This window comes from Vigna unguiculata, chromosome 8 (assembly GCF_004118075.2).
Source record: "Vigna unguiculata cultivar IT97K-499-35 chromosome 8, ASM411807v1, whole genome shotgun sequence".
Classification (NCBI taxonomy): domain Eukaryota; kingdom Viridiplantae; phylum Streptophyta; class Magnoliopsida; order Fabales; family Fabaceae; genus Vigna; species Vigna unguiculata.
In genome coordinates, this window is record NC_040286.1 from 12,714,819 (window position 1) to 12,739,661 (window position 24,843).

General features: G+C 40.5%; 2 protein-coding genes and 1 long non-coding RNA gene across 3 annotated transcripts; 1 reads left to right on the forward strand and 2 right to left on the reverse strand.

Moving 5' to 3' along the window:
• Positions 1-6,541: 6,541 nt before the first annotated feature.
• On the reverse strand, positions 6,542-7,597 carry LOC114194851 (acidic repeat-containing protein-like). The gene is made up of 2 exons (XM_028085260.1): positions 7,586-7,597; positions 6,542-7,417 (listed from the first exon to the last, which is right to left on the reverse strand). The coding sequence occupies exons 1-2, from the start codon at positions 7,595-7,597 to the stop codon at positions 6,542-6,544; spliced, it is 888 nt and encodes a 295-aa protein (XP_027941061.1).
• Positions 7,598-8,778: 1,181 nt separating this feature from the next.
• Positions 8,779-10,684, reverse strand: LOC114194049 (probable receptor-like protein kinase At1g11050). The gene has a single exon (XM_028084085.1). The coding sequence runs from the start codon at positions 10,677-10,679 to the stop codon at positions 8,850-8,852; it is 1,830 nt and encodes a 609-aa protein (XP_027939886.1). The 5' UTR covers positions 10,680-10,684; the 3' UTR covers positions 8,779-8,849.
• A 1,607-nt stretch (positions 10,685-12,291) lies between these two features.
• Positions 12,292-13,392, forward strand: LOC114193086. Its single transcript, XR_003606223.1, has 4 exons — positions 12,292-12,550; positions 12,698-12,749; positions 12,828-12,872; positions 13,246-13,392. It is a non-coding gene; the product is annotated as an uncharacterized LOC114193086 (long non-coding RNA).
• Positions 13,393-24,843: the final 11,451 nt, after the last annotated feature.

Genomic DNA, 24,843 nt, shown 5'->3' on the forward strand with positions numbered 1-24,843 from the left:
CCGAAGGTTTATTTTTGAGACACTACTAACAGTAAGATTATTGGAAGGTGAATATAACTTAAGGGATGCATGCGGGTTCCATCCAGGTGCTGAACATTCCATCGAGGCGTGCAAAAAGTTTGAAAATTTTCTACAAAATTTGATCGACAAGAACTTCGTGCAAGTATGTTGTGGGGACAAAGATGACAAGAGGAGGCTGGTAGAAGAAAAGAATGAGCTAAGCCTAGCTTGCATAGAAGGACGAGAACGAAAGAAAGGGAAGATTTGCATCAGTGACATTAAAGAGAGCTTTCGCAGTGTTAGATGGATTAACGCTTGTCAGATATCACCCATCGAGGATGGAAATGGATTGGAAAGCTTAGACTTTGTGCGGTCCTGTCCTCCAGACATATAGTTGAATAGTTGAGAGATAACGAATTACCCGTGATGTTTAATTTGAAGAAAATGTAATTCTTTTAGTTTATCGTTTTGCTTTACCCGGAGGGACTTTACGAGATGACTTAATTTTTTTTTATGCTTAGTGTGACAATACAAAACATTTATAATTTATTTTTGATTGTTTTCGACTTATTTTTTTCGTTTTATAAACTTAAATGATGCAAATATGATGATGAATGTTTTAAAAATATTAATGTCGATATTCCTATTTTTTGAGCACTCTGTTGATAATATGGAAGATGATAATGAGGATGACTGAGAACCTTCTCCTTACTATCTACAGATGAATGAGGCAATTGAGGTTGCTAATAAAAATATAAAGAAGATTATATAAAAGATGTTGGTCATGTATAAGGATTGGCATGAGATGCTTACATCAATACATACTTCAACTGGGGCAACACCTTTCTCTCTAGTATATGGAATGGAGGCAGTACTCCCTTTTGAAGTAGAGATTCCATCCTTGCAAGTATTGATGAAAACCCAATTAGAAGAAGCAGAATGGGTTCATGCCAGACTTGACCAGCTTAACCACATTGAGGAAAAAAGGTTAACTGCGGTGTGTCATGGACAATTATACCAAAGAAGAATGAAGAAAGCGTTTGACAAAAAGGTGTGTCCCAGAGAGTTCCATGAAGGCGATCTAGTTTTAAAAAAATCTTACCTGTACAAAGGGACCATAGAGGCAAATGGACTCCAAATTATGAAGGCCCGTATGTGGTGAAGAAAGCATTCTCTAGTGGGGCACTAATTCTCATAAGGATGAATGGGGAGGAGTTATCGTTGCCAGTCAACTCTGATGCGGTTAAAAATTTTTATGCATGATGATTCCATAATAGAGGATGCAACTAAGGATATCGACATTGTTTTCAAGATTTTTGTATTTTGTTTTATTTGATAAAAAATATATCATTTGGGTTTTCATAAATGTGTTGTAAAAGTTTTCACACTGAGCTGGTAATTAAAAATATTTGGTAAAAATGTATATTTGTGTAAAGAAAACATCACGGGTATATTCGCTAGATGCATACTAGCTCCTAAAGGGTGTCGTGGTGGCCAAAAGAAATACAATGTAAATATAAAAAAATGAGGAAAGGAAAGGAAGGAAAAGTACGGGTTTTGTGCATCCATGCATTCATGCACCCTCATCACATCATACCTTTTTTATCATCAAAACATATTTTGAAAAGTTTGGAAAGGAAAATAAGGGCCCACAGGGGCAGGTTTTCAGTTGGGCTCACTTTACTTCTTTTTTAAAAGGCATTCACGTTGTGTTTGTCTACGTTTAAATCGATATTCAGGTTCTCCTTTAGATGTAGACCCTCTCCTCGGGATTGGTCTAATCTTTTCACAAAGAAATCATATTTGCAAAAAGTATATGTTTTGGGATCGGGGCCCTCTACATAGTAATGGTCGCTTAATCCTTTGGATGTAGACCTTCTCCTCGGGATTGGTCTAATCTTTCTCAAAAAGTTTTAGTTTACAAAAAGTTTATGTTTTTGGATCAAGGCCATCTACATGGTAATGGTCTCCGAATCCTTTAGATGTAGACCATCTCATCGGGATTGGTCTAATCTTTCTAAAAAAGTTTTAGTTTACAAAGAGTTTTTGTTTTTGGATCGAGGCCCTCTACGTGGTAATGGTCGCCGAATCCTTTAGATGTAGACCCTCTCCTCGGGATTGGTCTAATCTTTTGAAAAAGAAATTATATTGGCAAAAGGTTTTTTGTTTTTGGGATCGAGGCCCTCTACGTGGTAATGGTCATCGAATCCTTTAGATGTAGACCATCTCCTCAGGATTGGTCTAATCTTTTCAAAAAGAAATTATATCGGCAAAAAGTATGTGTTTTGGGTATCGGGCCCTCTACATGGTAATGGTCACCGAATCCGTTGGATGTAGACCCTCTCCTCGAGACTGGTCTAATCTTTCTCAAAAAGTTTTAGTTTGCAAAAAGTTTATGACTTTCTGGATCAAGGCCCTCTACGTGGTAATGGTCATTGAATCCTTTGGAATTGTGGTTGTCGATTTGTGACCTTTGATTTCATGTCTTGCCTTTGTTTCTTTTGAAACCGGACGAAATTAGTGTCTTTATCTTTACTTATATTTCTTTGAGAATATGAAAATGTAAAATTCTCATATTATCAAGCAAAATCTAAGTAAAGAGGGGCAGCTGTCAACACCCAATTTCGTCCGGCTAAATAAATAATAGAATAAATAATAATAATTTGTTTTTTTTTCAGAAAAAGGTAAAAAAAATAATAAAAAATAAATAAGTTTTCTCTTTATTTTTTTTGCTTTGTCTAAATAATAATAATAACAGAATAATAATAATAATAATAATAATAATAAATAAATAAATAAAAAGAAAAACAAAACTTTGTTTTAATCTTGTATGTATTTTCTTTTGAGGCTTTTGTTTCTATTTTAGGCCAAAATACTCTATACACCCACACCGTTTTTCTTGCAACTAATGGTAGCCCAAAATTTAATTTTCACACCCCCACTTTATGCTTTGTCGTTTCTGCTCCAGGTTAAAAAGTTAGTCTAATAATTAGAAACAGAATATGTTCTAATATTTAGAATTATTTACTCTGATTTTGTGCTCTGATTTTATGACGCTTTTTTTTTTCCAGATAGAGAAAGTAGTAATATAATTCAAAACAATATCTCTTTTACTAATTAAAATTAATTTTACTGATCACGTTTGATTTTGTGCTCTGTTTTTTATATGATTTGATTCTCATTTTGTAATAATTTTAAGACCAGTTCTTGCCTTTTAAAACTCGTTGTAATTAAAGCAGACATTTATTACGAGATTACATTAGATTTATAATGTTATGTATATAAACCCATTAGAAAAAGAAGAAGAAATTAATTTTTCTCTCTCAAAAATTTCTAGAGCCCTCTCTCACTCTAAGCACACATTCTCTTTTAACCCTCACACATACAAAAACCCACTCACCATCAATAGCCACCCCCACGTGCTTCTTAGTGTTCCAACGCAACTATTGTAAGTCTGATCTCCCGTCCAGCTTGGCAAAATTAATTTTTTATTGTGTTATGCAATATTTCTCGATATGTGTTTTTTATCTTGGTTGAATTTGATGTTTTCAGTATTTCTTTTGATATAAAAAAACATTACTGTCATACTTTTTGGGGTTCATTAGTTTTATAATTAAGGTTTTGTTGATTGCTTTGGGTTGTGAACATTGTTGCGCGAGTAAGTGAGAGATATCATGTTTTGACGTTGTATGAATATGTCGTGCCATATTTTTTCATGTTAAGGGTTGTATTTTTTTTCATATTAAGATAATATGTTTAATCCTAGAACGTTATTTCCTAATCTTTTATTCATTTTTTTTCTTTTCCTAATGTTTTCATAAATTGTGAATAATAAAATAGTCAAATTTTGTTGGGTATCAATGTCTTATTTTGAAAGTTTTTTTTTCTAAAGGAGGTAATAACAAATAAATAATTTAAATACCTTTTTAACTTTTAAAAGGTATAAGTGCTCGTGTGACCGCTCGCGTCGACTTAGTACTTAATACCTTCGCTTTCCTATAAGATTATTAAAAAATACAAAATTTACAAATATTAAAAAAGAGTGATATCAACATCTTTGAACAATTTGTTTTCAAAAAGTCTTTTTCATAAAGAACTACGTGACCCTGATTCTCCATTATGAATGGAGATACGTAGGAGCAAGGAGTAATCCTTGTCGGGCCTAAAAAACAAAAAATTGTTTTTGTTTCCTTTGTTTTTCTTTCTCATCTTTATTTATTTATTTATTTATTTTTATTATTGGTAATTTATTAATTTATTAATTTTTATTTTGTTTTATTTATTTATTTTATTTTATTTCTTTTTTTTTTAAATAAATATTTAAAGGAGACCACATCAATTTGTATTTTAATTAAAGGTACCGTGTTAAGGATGGGCGTTGTAGGGTGCTAACACCTTCCCTACGCGTAATTAACTCCCGTACCCCCAATCTCTGTTTTCGTAGACCTTGCTCTTTTTTATGGTTTTCCATAGTTTCCTATAATAACTATGGTGGCGACTCCAAACTCTGTTTTTAAAAAATTTGTTGTTTTTTGGGTTCGTCATCCCGTCGCGATTTCGGTTGTGACATATGGTAGGGGATTAAATGGAAAATTGAGTAATGTTGGGACAATGTTGTTGTTATACTTGATGAGATTAGGCATTGTTTATCAGTTAATAAAGGAATGATAAAGTTGGATTAAAATAGTGGAGTACATATGAATCATCATAGAATGGTAGGTATCCATTATGGAGTGGAATATTGAGGACATGTAGTGTTAACATGGGAGGAATTTCGTGCTCTAGAGGTATGTAATTGCGTGATTGATGTGTTAAAACTTGTTGGAGTGCCTAAAAACCAATACAAGACGCAATACTGGTGTGGTACTTGGCGGTTTAGAGGTGATCGCCATGCGATAGCCACAAATTAGGAAGTACCTGGAACGCACAGTGCTTTGCGGTTGGGTTAATTCCGCTAGGCGATAGTGGCAAAAACAGCGGCCACTAGTGCTAGTGGCGTTTAGCGATAAGAGTGGTTCCGACAGACAATTTCTAAAAAACACCTAGTATTTCTAAGGCGTGTGGCACTTGGCGGCGAGAGGCTTCCGCTAGGTGATCTACAATTGAATTTCACCCAACGATGCTTAGGCAGCATTAGACGATAGCTAGTGGACAAGGCTTTTCACTTTGGAGTTATGTATGTTCTACAAGGCTTTGTATGATACCTTAAGTCTGGAGTTTGCTGAAGCATTCCATGAGTTGAGGCTCAGAATGACATTCCTTGAGTGGTGACTCGGAATGTAGGGTAAACACGTGGCGATCCCAAGTTGTGGCCTGGTGATATTGGTAACCGGTGTGAGTGTGCGAGTTGTGCCTCGTATGGAGGGTCTCCAATTGATTTGGCAATCACGGGTTATGGCCAGTGGTGTTATTGATCTTATGTAAGAGTACGAATTGTGGTTCATATTGGGAACACCACCTAGCGTTACAAATGGTGGTTCATAACAGGATAGTTCTGCATGTGTATCTACGAGTTGTGGCTTGTAGATGGTGGAACCACGAGTTGTGGCTTGTGGCAGCAAAAGACATCTTAAGGTCATCTTCTAAGGATGTACAACGTGGATTAACATGATGGTGGTCATGTTATCTAGAGTTTGAGGATACTGATTCTTCGATGAGTGTGTGTGTGTGTGAGAGTGTGTGTGCACTTTATTTTTTATCATTGAGTTATTTATGTTGTTAGCTCACCCTATTTGCTTATGTTAGACAATGGTCGTGTAATTCATCACATGGGAGCAGATGATGTTGCAGGTGGAGCTGGTGAGACATAGAGTCAGAAAGGGGCTAGCATGTTGTAAAATGTCAATTATGCACAGTTATTGGATTTTATAAACATTGAGATACTTTACGTACTTTAGTTTTTAAGTATTAAATAAAGTTTTGAAATTTCTCGCGTTTTAGGGAATAGTTTGAATATTTATTGCGAATTTTATTATCATATTATTTTATTTTATTTTAATTAGTAATATTCGGGCATGATGTTACGTTTGGTATCAGAGCTTTGATTTCAAAAAGATTTTGGGGTCTTTGGGGAGTGAGCTTGTCGTGTTTCGATTGCGAGATTGATATGTTGCTATTAATTGTTAAAATTGTTTGCATAGTCATAACTAGAGGTGTCAATTTGGCCCGACTACCCGGACGAGCCCGATGACCTGGACGGGACCGACGACTCGGACGGGACCGACGACCCGGACGGGCATGACGACATGGACGGGCCCAACGACCCAGACGAGACCGATGACCTGGACGGGCACGATGACCAGAAAGGGCCCGATTACCGGAAAGGGCCGACCACCTGGACGGGCCCGACCACGTCGACGGGCCTGACAACCCAAACCGGCCCGATGAACGAGACGACCGAGACAGGCCTGATGACCCAGGAGGGCTCAACAATTCGGACGGGCTCGACCACACAGACGTGCCTACTTTGTCGTCGGGCTCGTCTGCATCGTCAAGCTCGTCTTGGTCGTTGAGCCCGTCCATTTCGTCGAGCCCGTACGGGTCATCGAGGTCTTCCAGGTCGTAAGGCTCGTCCGTGTTTCGTCAAGCTCGTTTTGGTCGTACGACCCGTCCTGGTCGTACGACCATTCCTTGTCATCGAGCCCGTCCTGGTTATTGGGCATGTCCGGGTCGTCGAGCCCATTCGAGTCACCGGGCTTTTCCCGGTTGTCAAGCTTGTTCGGGTCGTTTGGCCTGTCTGGATCAACGGGCCTGTTCGGGTCATCGGGTCCGTCTGTGTCGTAGCGCACGTCTGGGTCATCTGGTCTGAGTAATCGGGTCTGTCCGGGTCGTCGGGCCCATCCAGGTCATCGGACCCGTCCGTGTCCTCAGGTTCGTCTGGGTCGTCGGGCCCGTGTGGGTCGTCGCGCCTGTCTGGGTCGTTGCGTTCGTCCGGGTCGTTGGGCCTGTCTGTATCATCGTGCTCGTTTGGGTCGTTGGGCTCATCGTTAGCGTCTGGCACGTTTGGGTCTTCGGGCTTGTCCGAGTCGTCGGGTCTGTTTGTGTGGTCGGGCCCATCCTGGTCGTCGAGCTCGTCCCGGTCGTCGGGTCCGTCCTGGTCGTCGGGTCCGTCCTGGTCGTCGTGCCGGTTCGGGTCGTCAGGCCCGTTCGAGTCATCGGGCCTGTCCGAGTCGTCAAGCCCTTCCAGATCGTCAAGCCTGTCTGGGTCATTGGAACCATCCGGAATATCAGGTTCGTCCGTGCTTTCGGGCCCGTCCTTGTCGTTGGGCCCATTTGGGTTGTCAAGCTCATTCGGGTCTTTGGGCCTGTCTTGATCATCGGGCCCGTTCGAGTCGTTGTTCTTGTCGAGGTCGTCGGGCAGGTCTGCGTCGTTCGACCTATTCGGGTCGTCATGCTTGTCCGGTTCGTTGGGCCTGTCCTACAGATAGTAATATATTTTAAAAAATAATATATTTTTCATGTGGAAGATGAAAACCCATGGGTTGGCCTATGGACTTCTTTGATGGGGGCTTTTTTTCAATGTGGGCTTTTTTGGCCCTAGCCCACATAGGCGAAGGCCAAGCCCTGTGGGCTGGGCCAAATTGACACATCTAGTCATAACTCAAGTTATTTAATGTTAATAGCTGATAAAATGGAGCTATGGCAAACAAGAGGCAAATGAATAATGCCGGAGCGGATGGGATTGCACACGTAATCCATCAGATGGTTGACATGATGCAGCCTACTGTAGCGCAACCGAGAGCTATGATTCCACCAACTCGGGTGGCGACCATGAAGGATTTCATGAGGCACAAACCAACTAAATTCACTGGCAAGGCCACTCTGGATGAGGTAGATGCGTGGCTGAGGGAGTCTAAGAAGATCTTCAGGGTGATTGACTGCATAGATGCGCAGAAACGCACCTTCGCCACCTTCCTCCTGGTGACTAATGCTGAGTATTGGTGGATGGGGATGCAACAACAGATGTAGACTTGTTGCAGAAGAAGTGACCTGGGCTACTTTCAGGACGGGGTTCCTGGAGAAATACTTCTCTAATAACGCAAAACATGAGAGGGAAGCTAAGTTCCTCACACTATAGCAAGGGAGCATGATGGTGCAGGCATATGTAGACCATAAACATGAGTTGCGCAGATTCCTTGTACCAATGAGGGTCAGAGATTCATAGTATTGGTTGAGCAGGCCAAATCGGTGGAGCAGCTGGAGATGGGACCCAACAAAGTAGTTAGATCGTAGAAGAACACTCTTGACACCCGACAGCAGAAGAAGCTCTACAGTTGTCCGCAATCTTCATCTAGAAGGCTGCAATGTTATAGCTGTGGAGGAGCTCACCTTAGGAAAGAATGTCTTAAAGTCTTTGGTACCTCAACAAAGGTTACTAAAAGTTTCTCGTAACAGTTTTGTAATGTTACTTTTCTATAAAAAAAAAATGCTACTATAGAATTTCAGTAACATTTTAAAAATGTTACACTTTTATTAAATAAATGTCACTTAAAATTTTTTAATAACATTTATATAAATATCTCTATTAATATGTATAAATATTACATAAAATAAATAATAACATAGAGAATACGTAACATGAAATGTTAATAAATATTATCAGTAACATTTCTCATGATTTAGTAATTTTTTTTTAGGGTTACTAAACATTATATATCTAGTAGTGTATATTTTCCTACTTACAATGAATCATATCCTGGACATAAATAATTATTACACTTTAATTATCAAGTGATACAAATTGATCTTTTCATGTCACAAATTGAAATTGTTGTATGAAAAAAAAAAAAAAAAACTCTCACTAAGGGTTAATCCTACGCCTAAGAAATGTTATGAGTATCAACCAAATGTTATGAATAGGATGAAACATGTTGCATAGATCTTCCACTTCCTTGCAAACCATGCAACAGAGAAGATTGAAAGGACGCATGACCCAAAGGCACAGGCCTATCTGGTAATTCAGGAACATCAGTGTCACCCTCTAACATCTTAAGAGCCTCAGCAATGGTAGGTCTCAAAGCAGCCATTGCATGAGCACAAAGCATTCCCACATGAACATACCTTTCCATAACTTTCCCTGGCCCTTCTCTTATTGACTCATCAAAAATTTCCCTCATCTTTCCCGATTCTGCTAGTGTCCACACCCAATCCGTGATTGCATCAGCAGATGAATTCAAAGTATCAAGCACTTTTCTTCCACTCATGATTTCCAGAATCACAATACCAAAACTATACACATCACTCTTCTCAGTGAGTTTCCCATATAAAGCATACTCAGGTGCCACATAACCATATGTGCCAGCAACCCTTGTGGCGAGAGGACTCTGGTCCTCACTACCTTGCATGGCCAACCCAAAATCTGCCAATTTAGCATTCATTTTGGAGTCCAAAAGTATGTTTGTAGGCTTTATGTCACGATGATAAACCGGTGGTTTGATTTCATAGTGCAAATAAGCAAGCCCCTTAGCCACATCAAGGATCACGTTCTTCCTTTGTGGCCATGTTAATCCACCAACTGAAAGTTGGTAACTCAGGTTTCCATTTGGCATGAAATCATAAACCAGAAACCTCCTCTTACCTTTGAAACTATCACTTGAAATGCAACAACCACGAAGAGCAAGAAGATTCCTGTGCTTTATTTTGCTTATGATATCCACCTCATAGCAGAACTCTTCATCCCCTTTACTTTGCAAATTCAAACTCTCCTTAACACCAATCAAAGTGCCATCCGCAAGTTTCCCTTTGTACACAACCCCATCACCACCTTGACCAACCTTATTCCTCCTCGAAAATCTGTTAGTGGCACGCTCAAGCTCCGATATGTGAAACCATTTCGCACCAGTGTTCGTCAAAACACTGTTCCTCACACCGTTTTCGATTTCCCTGTGATAAACATTTTCCTTCCTTCTCCTCTCCCACTTCCTGTACATAACCACCACCACCACAAAAACAATAATAACCCCAACAGCAGCACCCAATAACGTAAAAACCACCTTCAGAACTTTTCCTCTCTTATTCGATGACCCTTTTGCCATCACTTCGCTAGAAAGTTGCACGCCCAATATGCAACCGATCGTGGTGACATCATTTGTGCCTTCTGGATTAACCACCGCTGCAGCATACAGCGATGCGAAGGAGAAACAATCCCTCTCTGTAGCATTTGGGTTATCACTAGTAAGTTGAAGAGCCACTTTCAAGCTTGCTGCTATGCAATTGTGGCAGCTAGTTTGGTCATGAAGGTCTTTGCAGAAAGTTTGCACCGGGCTAAGTCTAACCAAGTTCACCTTCAGTTCCCAATCTCGAGAAGTCACAACACCTGCACAAGTGGAAGAGTTTGTGACGAACTGAGAGGGGTCAGGGAAACAAGAAGAGACCAGAGATGGGTGAATTGACAAGGTTGTGAGCTTTTCTTGGAAATCTTGTAAGCAAACGGAGGAAGTGTTTTCATTGGGAAGTTGAAAAAAAGATGTTTGTTTGAGATGTTGGGAGAGGCCTATGTGGAAGATGGTTTTGAGGGTTGAGCAACAGGGTTGTGTGTTGGTTTTGTTTGTGCAAGTTGAAGTGTTCCAGGGGAAGGTTTGAACGTAGGTGAAGTTGATTGGACAAGATGAAGGAGCAGCACCTGGTAAGAGAATGGTGATGAAGAGGAAGAGAAGGAGTAATGTGACGTGGTTTTCCATTGAGATCTATGGTGTTTAAACAATGGTTTTTGAAACATTAGATTTGAAGCGTTTTAACGTAGATATCAGAGAAACAATGTTGTACCAGTCAAACTTAGATTGCGTTGGTCAGTTCAATGGGTCTAAAGCCACTTCGAAAACTTATGTTTTGCTTTAAAAAGTCGCTTCTGGCGGTTAATTGACCGGTGGTGTGGTGTTTGGTGGTCGCATTTGACTTTGTTTTCATTGGGTAAGAGTGGTAGTTAGTCTTTTTCGTGAAATATTTTCTAAATGTACGTGTATATGTGAAAAAAAAATGAAAATTCAAAATTAAAAACAAACAAATATGTATAATGTAATTAAAAGGGGTCAACAAATTTTAAAAGGTAACTTTAAGAAGAGTAATTTCATCACAGAATTCAAATAGTAAAAACTACTTGTCATTATTCAGCAAAGAATTTGTTAGCATGTCTTATTACGGTTAATGTTTGATTTTAACGGTTTGTTTAAATTTTGTTAAACTTTTTTATAATTATTATAGTTCAGTTCCTTTGTTAACTTTTTTCTTCGCTAATACTCAACTGTGGCTGTGGGTTAACACAAATTTGAACATGCATGACAGTGTGAAAAGTTTAAAAGCTGGAAAAAGTTGATGAGATTTGAAAGGTATGAGATCTTTGATGATAGTTTTACAAAAGGAAAAAGTTTTAAAAGTTCCTTATTTTGTATAAATCTGATACTCTAGTTGGTAAATTTTGAAATTACGATTATAATTAGCATTATACTCTCGAACTCGAATGACAAATAAAACACTACATATTGTTGTGAAAGAAAAAACTCAAACTAGGTCATGAATTAGCTATAAAAATGTATAAGTTATTAGAAGTCAAGAGATAAAAAATGAAATGAACAAGGGAAAAAGAGATTTTTGGATGATAGTAGTCAAATTCAATTCGTCTTTTGCATACAAATAAGATAATATTATAGCGTGCAACACAAAAATCTTTTATCAACGTTACATTAAATGATGTACCATATTTATTATTTAGTTTAAGTCTTCTGTCACGTGCAACAAATTAGTCCATAGTTTATGCAATTCTTCTTTTCCACAAATAGGAATATGCTAAAGCTTGTTTAAGTTTTATATGTTTCTTAAAGTACAACAACAAAAAACAAGTTAAACACTAGAAGAATGTTTGTATTTGGCTGTCATAAAAGAGTGACTTTAAAACACTCCATAAAATTAATATATATTCTTTTATTTATTATTTTTTGTTGTCGACAAAAAATACTTTCGGTCAAACCAAATTTAAAATGATAAAAAATAAAATATGAATAATAGAGTAGAGTGCCATGCTAAAAAAGTAATATTATTTTATTTATGACAGTCAAAATATTAAAGTAATAATATTAATTAAAAATAAATTACATCAGCCTAATCCACGTTAAAAATAAAAATGAATATATCAATTATAACGTCGGTCTGACGAACGCTAATGAAACATATCATTAGAAAAACATATTCAAGCGTCGGTCTGCCAACACTTTTTAAGATAAACAAAATATAAATGAATTTAAATTTGTTACCTTCCCTCTCGATTCATTTCCAAGTAGATAGAGTAACTTTCCCTCATTCTCATTTTTCCTCATTAAACTGAATTCAGTTGTTCCTTTTTTTCTATATTTCTTCCCTGTTCCTCGTTCTCCATCCTATCCCTATATCGCTGTTATCACAAAGCTCCCAAACCCAGTACGAAGCCTTAATATAGCTCCTCCCAAACTCAGCCGGTGTGTGAAGCCCGAATCTTCAGCTCAAAATCTGAGAAGCTTAAACCCACTGGTGAGGAGGTCCAGCACTGTTTCTGTGGAGGTGGAGAACTGTTTTTGTGGAGGTCGAGCACTGTGTAACACATTTGTTTATTTTGATGCATATTTGCGTTTGAAATTGTTATTGGTTAGGGTTCTGAGATTTTGAATCGCATGCTTTCTTATTACCTCTTCCATTTCTTAACTTTCTTCTCCTATTTCATCATTCGCAGCTCTGCTTCCGAAGTTCTTGTGCCTCATCCCATCCAATGTCTCCTTCGTCGTGTAAATTTTTCTTTCCCTTTCTCTCTCTCACACTGGTTTCATTACAGATTACTTACTTTACTTGTTCCCCTCTCTCAGGAAATACAAATGTTGCTTGTGTTCGTCATATTGGTTGTCATGGAGGTACGCGCTGTTGACATCAGATTGAATTTGACCTCGATTTTTCCTTCTGCTTTTACATTTCCCTAAAATTTACTAGTTGATTGTGTGAATGAATGGTAATTGTTAACTCTAAAAATTGGCATAAAAAAAATGAGGGGCTACTCAGAGGGTTGAACTTGAACAAACTCACACTTTAGAAAGTGAGTTTCTTTGTCTTAACTGTTGGGCTGTCCATGGGATTAAATTTCCTCTATCTTTGGTTGTTCTGTTTCATGTTATATTGTCCGTGCAGCTGTTGTGAGAATGGGATTAATTTTTCTGTGGTTTTCCTCGTGGAATACTTCTTATATTTTAGTTATGCTTTAGAGTTTTATAATTTCAATGCCTCTTACAGGTAAAAACATTGTATGTAAAGAACCTTCCAGGAAACATTACTCAGGATCGTCTCAAGGAGTTGCTTGAACATTATGGAAAAATCACAAAAGTGATTGCCCCTTCTTCTAAAGCTGGCCAAGAAAAGAGCAAATACGGTTTGTGCACTTTGCTGAAAGATCAAGTGCCATGAAGGCATTGAAGAACATAGAGAAATATGAAATTGATGGTAGTTTATTTTATTGTTTTATGATACATTCTTTCTGATATTTTAAAAATAGTGGACTAGACTATTACGAATGGTAAGCATTGTTTTCTTTGGGGATGAACAGGACAAACATTGGAGTTTTCACTAGCGAAGCCACAAACTGATCAGAACTCATCTGGGGAAAAAATCAACAGAAGTCAGCCTTACTTCCCACTCATTCAGCTCATGTTGGTTATAGTATGGGTTGGTGGTGCTTATGGTGCTATAGGTGCAGGGTATGGTTGAAGAGACTAGAAAGTTTAAGAGGTAAATATTTCCATTGAAATAGCCAATTTAATATGCATTGAGATCACAACCATCAAGCAGAAGAAAAGGATAAAAATAAAAAACCGAACTGTATTCTCATTCAACGTTTGTGAAGTGATAGAAGTTGATGTTGCATAACTAATTTTGAAAATTTAAATTATTTAAGGAACTTTATCCTAAATTGTTGATAGGTTAATTTTGCATGTTTCATGTGTCCTAGGAATCTTGAAATTTTAAATTTAAATATTAAAATACCTTTACTCAATTTTTTATAGGTTAATTTCTCTAGTCTGATATGATTAAGTGATAATATGTTGCTGCTATAATATGGCTATAATATTGGTGTAATGGAACTGTGCACTCGGCAAAATTCTAGTCTTAACATTATAGCGTCCTGAATATGGTGTAACTCTTTTCATCAGACTATTGTCAATCATAGTGAGCTTGTTGACACATAATCATAAGAAAAGCATCAAGAAAGAAGCTTACTGAACCATATCGAACATTACAGATGGAAACAGAGAACAAATACAAGTAAGCCAGTATATCCCAATTGTTTTTTTATTTGATGTAAATCATTTTTTCTAATCAAACAGGCTATTGAAATTTCTTTTATCGTTTATCCTTTCCTTTTAACTTTGACAAAGTTTGTTAGCATGTTTTATTACGATTAATGTTTGATTTTAACGGGTTGTTTAAATTTTTTTAAGCTGTTTTTTTTAATTGCTATAGTTCGGTTCCTTTGTTAACTTTTTTCTCCGCTAATACTAAACTGTAGCTGTGGGTTAACACAAATTTGAACATGAATAATAGTGTGAAAAGTTTAAAAGCTAGAAAAAGTTTATGAGATTTGAAAGGTATAAGATGTTTGACGATAGCTTTATAAAAGGAAGAAGTTTTAGAAATTCCTTATTTTGTATGAATCTGATACTCTAGTTGGTAAATTTTGAATTTACGAGTATTAGCTGTATACTCTCGAACTCGAATTCCAAATAAAACACTAAATATTGCTGTAAAAGAAAAAACTCAAAACTAGGTCATGGATTAGCTATAAGAATGTATAAGTTAGTTATTAGAAGCACAAGGATAAAATATAAGCTTATAAGTGATCTAATTATCTGAATATTTATAATCTAATTGTTATTTGGTGCTTTGATTTAAAATTTATAGAATTATCATTTCTTTTTAAATAATACATACTTAGAAGCATAATTTAGTCTTAGTAAACATTTAGAAAATAAATTATCAAATAAAAATGACTTTTAGTTTAGAATAAAACAAATATATTTTCGATATTTAATATTTCTTAACAAATATCGTTAAAATACAACACTACTTCATTTGACTTTGCTCAACCCCTACGTTTTGACAAACGTTATGTGCAAATGAAATCACATTGGACAAAAGCTAGGTCAACATCAAACTTTTGTTTAAAATACAAGAGAAGAATACGCGGGGAGAGAAAGCGAGAAAGTTACATGCCAAACAGAGTAGCTTCATTTTTGTTAGAGAGATTGAACTAAAACCATGTAGCGACTTAGTGGATATGTGAATCAACTCTTCACTGGAGTTGACAAATCTAGCGGTGATTTTCCAAACTCCATTTTTTTTTTTCTCATATGAAATAACAATCTATATCAATGTCTGCAAAAGAAGAATTCAAAAACGTTATTTTACAGCAAAATTATCATTCTCTTCTTTCTTAGTTAAAATAAAAGGAGCACAAACCACAAATGTAGCCATGCCATTAGAACATACAAAATAGGTTTTAAAATAGCAAGCCCCCTTCAGTTTAGAAGTGATTGCTAAATTATGAGTCATCAACTTTACCATTCACCCTTTAAAAGCGAGAGACCAACAATGACCGAAGTATTATTTTTTTTTTCAATTTTTTTTTATTCTAAAAAAGTCCATATGTCAATTAAGGAGGGCGTGTCGGAGTCAATGTTTTATATTTAAATTAATTTTTATATTTATTATTTTTGTTCAATTTAATCTCAATTTTATTTAAAATGAAAAAATTGTGTACCTCTACGAGTTGAGACAATTTTTTTTTTATATATAAATGTTATAATGATATTTTTATTAAAATTCACATTTTTATTAAATATTTTAGTCATAATTAGTTTAAAATTAGAATGAAAATCGTAAGAATGAGGACTAATTTTAAAATTTTAGGTGTTAATTGTCATCCTTAAAATTTTCGTTGTAATTTTAAATTAATTATAACTTTAAACAAGAAATATTTAATAAAAATGTGAATTTTAATAAAATTATTATTCTAAGTTTTATATAAAAATTAAATTTGGTATTAATTTCGAAAGGGACAAAATTGTTCAATTTTAAACAAAATTTGGATTAAATTAAATAAAATAACAAATATAGGACCAAATTGAATATAAAACATCAACTTTGATATGTGACTTGATGTTGGATTGCCATGTGGATTTGTTTTTAAATAAAAAAAAAAACGAAATGACACAAAACATACACAGTTCATTATAGTTAATTATTCAAACGGCGTTAAAAAAAAGACTAAATTTACGAAAATTGGGACTTGATTGAAATAATATTAGGACAAAAATTCAACGAAAATAGAGACAAAAATATATTTTAACCCAGAAAAAAAGTAACTTGGAAGTTAATTGATAATCAATTAAGAAAAAAGAAAGAAAGAGAGAGAGAGAGATATCATTCTCCTTGGCGACATTGTGTTAAGCCATCTGTACCACATCTAACCAAACCCAACCAGATAAGTAAACAATGCATTAAGGCAGCCAAGTATTCAGCCTATTCCGAGTCAGCCTAACTTGTATCGGACCTAGTCAACTTAACCATATACATATAAATGGCAACTCTCACGCCCATGCCGGAAACAACCCAAGTACACGACTTGGGCCACCATGGAATCAAACTCATAGTTGAATAAGGACTAAGGAAACAACAAAGCAGTCAACCTAGGACAGTGTGCGGCCAAGGACGACATCTGACAAGTCAAGAAGTAAACGAATCAAACTGCTCTCGAAGACTTAGTAAAATGGAAGCCCCCCGCGTTAGATAGGCCTTAAGGGCCTAGGTTAGGGCTCAGGCCTACTCACAGCCCAAGCTAGAGCCCAAGTCAAGGTCCGGCCCACGAGATAACTAGACATCATTAATGCTCTATAAATACGCGTGGACCCCAGTAATTAAAGGTACACATTCATTAATCACTGATTTGACCTTCTGAGAGTTTTGACTTACTTGAGCTTCAGAGACTCTTCTGCAGGTAACCCCTCTTGGGTCCAAGCTAACATGTATCAACCGGGAAGAGGCCAACTAAGGAGATAGCGGACTACATGGTAAGGTGACGCTTGTGCCTAACTCATCTTGTTTGTTCTCTGCAGGAACAATTAGCGCCCACCGTGGGGCACGAGACGAACACCTTTAGTACCCGTTTTTCTCTGAAGATGGTTTCCACCCGCAGCAAAGCTGGAGTGAACAAGCAGGCAGATGCTGGTCCCTCAGGACCTGCTGGCATCACCCGTGACCTGGCCGCGATCCTAGACGGCCAAGCGAAGATGCAACAAGAATTGACAGACCTGAAAAAGCGCAGTGCTGATGAGATGGAGGCGCTGCGACAAGAGAACTCTCGCCGTAGGCGAAGAATCGAAGCTGATCCCAACCTGAAAGGAAAAGCCAAAGAAACCTCTGAAGCTGCGAAGTCTCCAGCCTTCCAGCCCAAAGAGGAAGAAAGCGAGTACAACCCCACTCCTCACACCTTCACCACCACCCAACAAACACCCCTTACCTCTACCCATTCCCTTCACTTCCCATCTGGTCAATCGGGGCTCACCGCACCCCCAACCCCTGCCGCTACCCTCCCTACCACCCAGATCCCCTACAACATACCCACTACCCTACACACCACACATATTCCACCTTACAACCCACAATACCTTCCGACAACCTACATCCCCCCTCACAACATCACCTCCACCTTCCCTACTATGATCAACCATCCCGTCCCACCTCACATGCTCCCTCCCCACCAGCCCAGACGCCGTCACCCCTTCACTGACTTTATCACCAACACCCCTCTTCCGGCCAGTGGGAACCTTTCACCCTGGATCGCTATACTGATGAAACCGACCCTGACGAGCACCTTAAAGTCTACATCACCCATGTCGTCCTGTACACATCCCAAGACGCAGTCTTTTGCAAAGCTTTCCCCACCACCCTCAAGGGCCTTGCCCTAGAATGGTTCACAACCCTTCCGCCTTACTCCATCGACAGTTTCGACGTCCTCTCCCACATGTTTTCCACCCATTTCGCCGGCAGCCACCCACATCAAACTACCACCATATCCCTCCTGGGCATTAGACAAGAACAAAACGAACCACTCAGAGCGTTCATAGATCGCTTCAATAAGGCAGCTCTTCGTACACCACACCTCAATCAGGAGATGATCCTCTAGTGCATGGCCCTTACCTTACAACCCGGCCCCTTCGTCAACGACGTCTATCTCCACCCACCTGCCTCCATGCACGAACTCAAGTTGCGTGCAACTGACTATGTCCGCATGGAGGAAATGCAAACACTTCACACCAAATTCTGCAACGACTACGCAGCCACCACCGCCAACCCCACCCCACAGCCTAACCCACGTCCTGATACCTGCCCACGCGAACCCCGCCAACCTCGCTTCACAAGATACGCCCCTCTTACCGTAGCCCGCTCCCGCATCCTCGACGAAGCCCTACAAACTGATCTAATCCCTCCACCACGCAAGACAACTACACCTCCCAACGCTGATATGACCAAATATTGCCGCTACCACCGCAACCATGGCCACACTACAGAAGAATGCCAAGTACTCCAGGATAAAATAGAAGAACTGGTCCGTGCTGGCCACTTTCGTCGCTTCATCCGTAGAGACGACCATTCCTCCTCCTCTCGATCCCGCCACCCTCCTTGATCTGATCACAGACGTCCACCACATGACTTCTATCACGACAGACACCCCGCCCAACCCACCAACCAAGAACCGGAGCCGGTCCGCACCGACATCGCCCCTGCCGACCCTCCCCTACGTGGCACTATTAACACCATCTCTGGTGGCTTTGCTAGCGGAGGATTCACTTCCTCTGCCAGAAAAAGACACCTCCGCCATATCCAATCTATCAATCACATCACCCATTCCCACCACAGACGCCGTATGCCTCCCATCGTCTTCACAGAGGATGACTTTCACGGCCTCGACCATCAACAAGATGACCCAATGGTTATCACCGTTGAAATCAAAAATTACGCTGTCAAGAAAGTCCTCGTTGATCAAGGCAGCTCTGTTGATATCCTCTATTGGGACACCTACCAGAAACTTCAACTTCCTGACACCGCCATGGTCCCATATGACGAGCCAATATATGGCTTTTCCGGTGAACAGGTATCCACCCGGGGCTACATCGACCTCCACACCGTCTTTCGGGAGGGGACCCAGACTAAAACCATCCCAATCCGCTTCCTTATCGTCGATGCGCCAACATCTTACAACATCCTGCTAGGCCGTCCTTCCCTCAATACTCTCAGCGCCGTCGTTTCCACCCCTCACCTAGCCATGAAGTTCCCTGCCCCATCCAGCGACATCCTTACAATCCACTGCGACCAACGCTTGGCACGCAAATGCTACATGGCCAGCTTGCGCCCACAACTCTCAATCCAACAAACCAACCATATCGAACGACCCCCTGGCTCTAGCATAGCCCTATCCGGCAAGGATCTTGACCCTAGAATAGGCCGCATCCCACAAACTATCCATATATAAAGAAGCCCGCTATGTATCCCAGAAAAAATGCAAGTTTGGCGAAGAACGTCGCCAAGCAGCCAAGGTCAAAGCCGACAAGTTACTAAGCGCAGGATTTATAGAAGAAGCTCAGTACACCACTTGACTTTCTAACGTTGTCTTGGTAAAGAAAGCCAATGGCAAATGGCGGATGTGCGTAGATTACACGGACCTGAACAAGGCTTGCCCTCGTGACGCTTATCCCTTACCCAACATTGATCGACTCGTGGACGGCGCAGCAGGGAACAAGGTGCTTAGTTTCCTGGATGCATATTCTAGGTATAACCAAATTCCCATGGCCGCATCAGACATGCACAAAACCGCCTTCATCACGGACGATGCCAATTACTTCTACAAGGTCATGCCCTTTGGCCTCAAAAACGCTGGAACGACTTACCAACGACTCATGGACAAGGTTTTTAGCCACCTAATGGGACACTGTGTCGAAGTATACGTCGACGACATGGTTATCAAGTCCCCAAGTCATCACCAACATGCCGAGGACCTGTCGGCAGTCTTCTTCGCACTACGCCAGTACTACCTTCGCCTAAACCTTGACAAGTGCGTATTCGGCGTTGATCAGGGTAAATTCCTTGGTTTTATGTTAACCCAACGCGGCATAGAGGCCAACCCTGAAAAATGCAAGGCCATCATCGAAATGCGTAGCCCCACTACTATTAAAGAGGTCCAACGTCTCATTAGCCGTCTCACAACCATTTCCCGCTTCCTACCCAAACTAGCCGAACAAACCCAACCCATAATCCAACTCCTAAAGAAATCCACCCGGTTCACGTGGACTAATGATTGTGAACAAATTTTCCAAAAACTAAAAACAACCCTATCCTCCACACCTATTCTCCACAAGCCGGACACCCATCAACCCCTGCTTGTATACATCACAGCCACCGATTATACCGTCAACGCCGCGCTCGTCCAAGAAATAGAAGGCACGCAGCATCCAGTGTATTTTGTGAGCAGAACGTTGCAAGATCCTGAAACCAGATATGAGATGGTAGAAAAGTTGGCCCTATCTTTGGTCCATGTGGCACGCCGCCTATGCCCATATTTCCAAAACCACACCATAACCATTAAAACCGACTACCCAATACAAAAAATATTGCAAAAACCAGATCTAGCCGGACGCATGTCATCATGGGCCGTCGAATTGCCAGAATTCAACATCCGTTATGAAAACCACGACCCCATTAAAGCCCAGTGTCTCTTATACTTCGTTAACGACCTACAACAAACACCTATAGAGGACCAGTGGACGCTTCATGTAGATGGTTCCTCAAATCCAAGGGGTGTCGGCGCCGACATCGTCTTAGAAGGCCCTAACGACATCCTCATCGAAAAATCCCTTCAATTTGCCTTCAAAATGTCAAATAACCAAGCCGAATATGAAGCCATCCTTGCCGGCCTCTCCCTAGCCCGTGAGGTAGGCGTCAAGAGATTAACGTGAAAAATCGACTCCAAACTCACTGTAGGCCATCTAAATGACGAGTTCCAGATCAAAGACCCCATCCTTCTACAGTATTACCATCTGGTCCGAGCAGTCATTCAATCCGCCTTCGAATAAGTCCGCATCAAACACATCCCAAGGACCGACAACATCAGGGCCGACATCCTCTCCAAACTGGCCAGCACCAAGCTAAAAAACCGTCACTGATCCTTACTACAGCAAACACTATCCACGCCTTCCATCACACACACTTGTCAAAATTTAACCCACACCCTAGCCAGCGACGTCATCCCCTCCGAAAGACAAAACTGGACAAAACTTGGCTGGCTAAGGCCGCCAGGTACACCATGATAGGCGATGACCTCTACAAACGCAAATATGGCCAACCCCTCCTTAAGTGCATCACGGCAGAACAAGCGCAATATATTATCAAAGAGCTACACGAAGGCATTTGTGGTTATCATTCCGGCGCACGCACCATGGCTACCAGAGTTCTCAGAGCCGAATATTTCTGGCCGACCATAGAAGCAGATTGCTAGGATCATGTCAGAAAATGCAAACCATGTCAGAAACATGGCAACCTTATTCACCAGAAACAAGAACAACTACACCACATACTATCCCCATGGCCATTCGCTAAGTGGGGAATGGACATTCTCGGCCCCTTTTCACCCGGCAAGGGCCAGGTAAAATTCCTAATTGTAGCCGTCGATTACTTCACTAAATGGATATAAGCCAAGCCGCTAACTACCATCACGGCCCAACAAGTTCAACAATTTGTGTGGAAGGACATTATATGCAGATATGGCGTGCCACATACCATTATCACAGACAATGGCCGACAATTTATTGACAAAGAGTTAGCCAAATTCTACACTGGTCTAGGCATCAAGCACATCACAAGTTCTGTAGAACATCCACAAACCAATGGACAAGCAGAGGCGGTAAATAAAGTTATCCTCATGGAGCTGCGCAAGAGATTGGATACCGCCAAAGGCCGACGGCCCGAAGAATTAATAGAAGTACTATGGGCTTACAGATGCACCCTTCAATCATCAACAAATGAATCCCCATTCAGTCTAGTCTACGGCGCAGACGCCATGATACCAGTAGAAATTGGCGAACCATCCCTGCGCCGAGAACTGTACGACCCAACCCACAATCACCAAAACATGGCCTTACATCTCGACCTTCTACCCGAACTCAAAGAAAAAGCCCAGATATGCAATTTAGCTGCCAAACAACGAGCTGCCAGGAAATATAATGCAAATCTGTGTCCACGATCGTTCGTCATCGGGGACCTAGTATGGAGAATGGCCAACAGTGCTAGAAAGAAGGATGACAAGTTCTCCGCCAATTGGGACGGCCCATATCGCATACGCGAAGATGTAGGAGGAGGAGCATATCGCCTAGAACACTTATCTGGGGAAGAGATTCCCAACACCTGGAATGTATCCCACCTCAAGTTCTACTTCAGCTGAACGTATATTGTAATCGAATCGATACTTGTAACCCCGGGTGTACTCTTTTTCCTCACCTGGTCTTTTTTCCCTAAGGAGGGTTTTGGCCAGGGAGGTTTTAACGAGGCACCCCTATTCAATAAATAAAAAGAAGGGTTCCCAACTATACGACTCTCCCATGTGTTTCTTTCATATTTGTTTAAGTTCCCCACCCTTACCCCAAGTAAGCGGCCTGGGTCGAACACCCTTATCTTATGATTAATTTGTTTAAATTCCCCACCCTTACCCCAAGTAAGCGACCTGGGTCGAACACCCATACCTTATGATTAATTCGTTTAAGTTCCCCACCCTTACCCCAAGTAAGCGGCCTAGGTCGAACACCCGTATCTTATGATTAATTCGTTTAAGTTCCCCACCCTTACCCCAAGTAAGCGGCCTGGGTCGAACACCCTTACCTTATGATTAATTCGTTTAAGTTCCCCACCCTTACCCCAAGTAAGCGGCCTGGGTCGAACACCCTTACCTTATGATTAATTCGTTTAAGTTCCCCACCCTTACCCCAAGTAAGCGGCCTGGATCAAACACCCGTATCTTATGATTAATTCGTTTAAGTTCCCCACCCTTACCCTAAGTAAGCGGCCTGGGTCGAACACCCGTATCTTATGATTAATTCGTCTAAGTTCCCCACCCTTACTCCAAGTAAGCGGCCTGGGTCGAACACCCTTATCTTATGATTAATTCGTTTAAGTTCCCCACCCTTACCCCGAGTAAGCGGCCTGGGTCGAACACCCTTATCTTATGATTAATTCGTTTAAGTTTCCTATCCTTACCCCAAGTAAGCGGCCTGGGTCGAACACCCTTAACATACAACTTATCGCGACACACACACACACACACCACATATTATCACAACTCGGCATACATAATAACATACAGAACATTAATCACATTAAACATAAACGCAAAGTATACCAACGTAAAATAATGTACCGGTTATTACAGACATGGGCTCAAATATTTTCAGAACAATAAAAGCTAAAGTCCTATTCTGCCGCGTTAGCTCCCACCTCTCTAGTAGCAACCGTGTCAAAAACCCCTTCAGCCGCTTTATCCTCCACCCTCACTTCCGCTTCCTCGCCAACACTACCATCGTCTTCATTCACCAGCCTTCCGTCAATAACATCCTTGTTGACATCAAACTTCACGACCATGACATCCACCTCCTTATGAAAAAATGCCGCTTGACACAACCCCTTCTCAAAACCGTTGATGTGTTCCTATATGATGCTATTCTTCAGATCATCGAGCTCACCAACAGCTCCATCATACTTATCCTTCAAGTCCTCATAGTCCTCTTCCAATTCCCCTATTCTCTTATTCAATTTCTCCTTAGAATCCAAGCAACGGACCCTCCAAGTAACCAACCTCTTTCTCTCTGCATCCCAACTCTCCTTTGCCTTCTCCAACGCAACTTTTTCTTCTTCCAACTTGTCCACCTTCCCCTGCAGCTCCTCCACCTTTTCCCGACCCCCCTCCTTCACTTCCCTCTTGTAAAGAGACCCCACACGCCGGCTCAACACTAAAGCCTTGCTTCCAAACTCGACCATTGTCCTCACAAGGTTGTCCGTATCCATGCCGTCAATAGAATTTACATTGGTATCCGAGAGGGTAATTGAAATGTCCTTCCTCACGGATATCTCCGGCAATTCAATCAACCCAGATTCCGGCCCTTTCTCTCCACTGGCTGACCCTGCCCAACTAGCCGACCCCGTTCCGAGCAGGACCACCCTTACTTTCTTCACATCTTTTCCTTTCCCAGGTCGAGGTGGCAACTCAGCCTTCCTCTTCGTCCCGCCGTGCACATGCACCTCCACCACAGACTCTTGCAAGTTGGGAACATCAGTCTTTCCAGCTGCCTTGGCCTCAGCGGCCATCTCCTTCCTCAGCGTTTGGAAAAGAGCTAAGTTCTTCTTTCCAGACTGCGCCATATGCCATACAATAATACATTACAATTCGGATCAAAACAACTTAGAATTATTAACACAATTTAAGTAATAAACAGATACATTCGATATATATTATCGGATGCACCGAATTATAAACTCTAACTAGGCCCTTAGTGGGCAACTTATCAACAAACTTCAACATAATCTCCACCACCTCCTTATCACCAGCCGACAACTCATCCATCCCCATGTCTTTATACCGAGAAGGATTGCTCGTCCAACTGAAAGGAAATTTGGTACTCCCATCTGCATTCAAAAAATGGGCTTTGCCTCCTTCTTTAACGACAACCTTGAAGTACCCGTCCTTGAAATGCTTGAAAGACTGGGAAAATGCATCCAGTCTGCTGATACTAGGGCGAC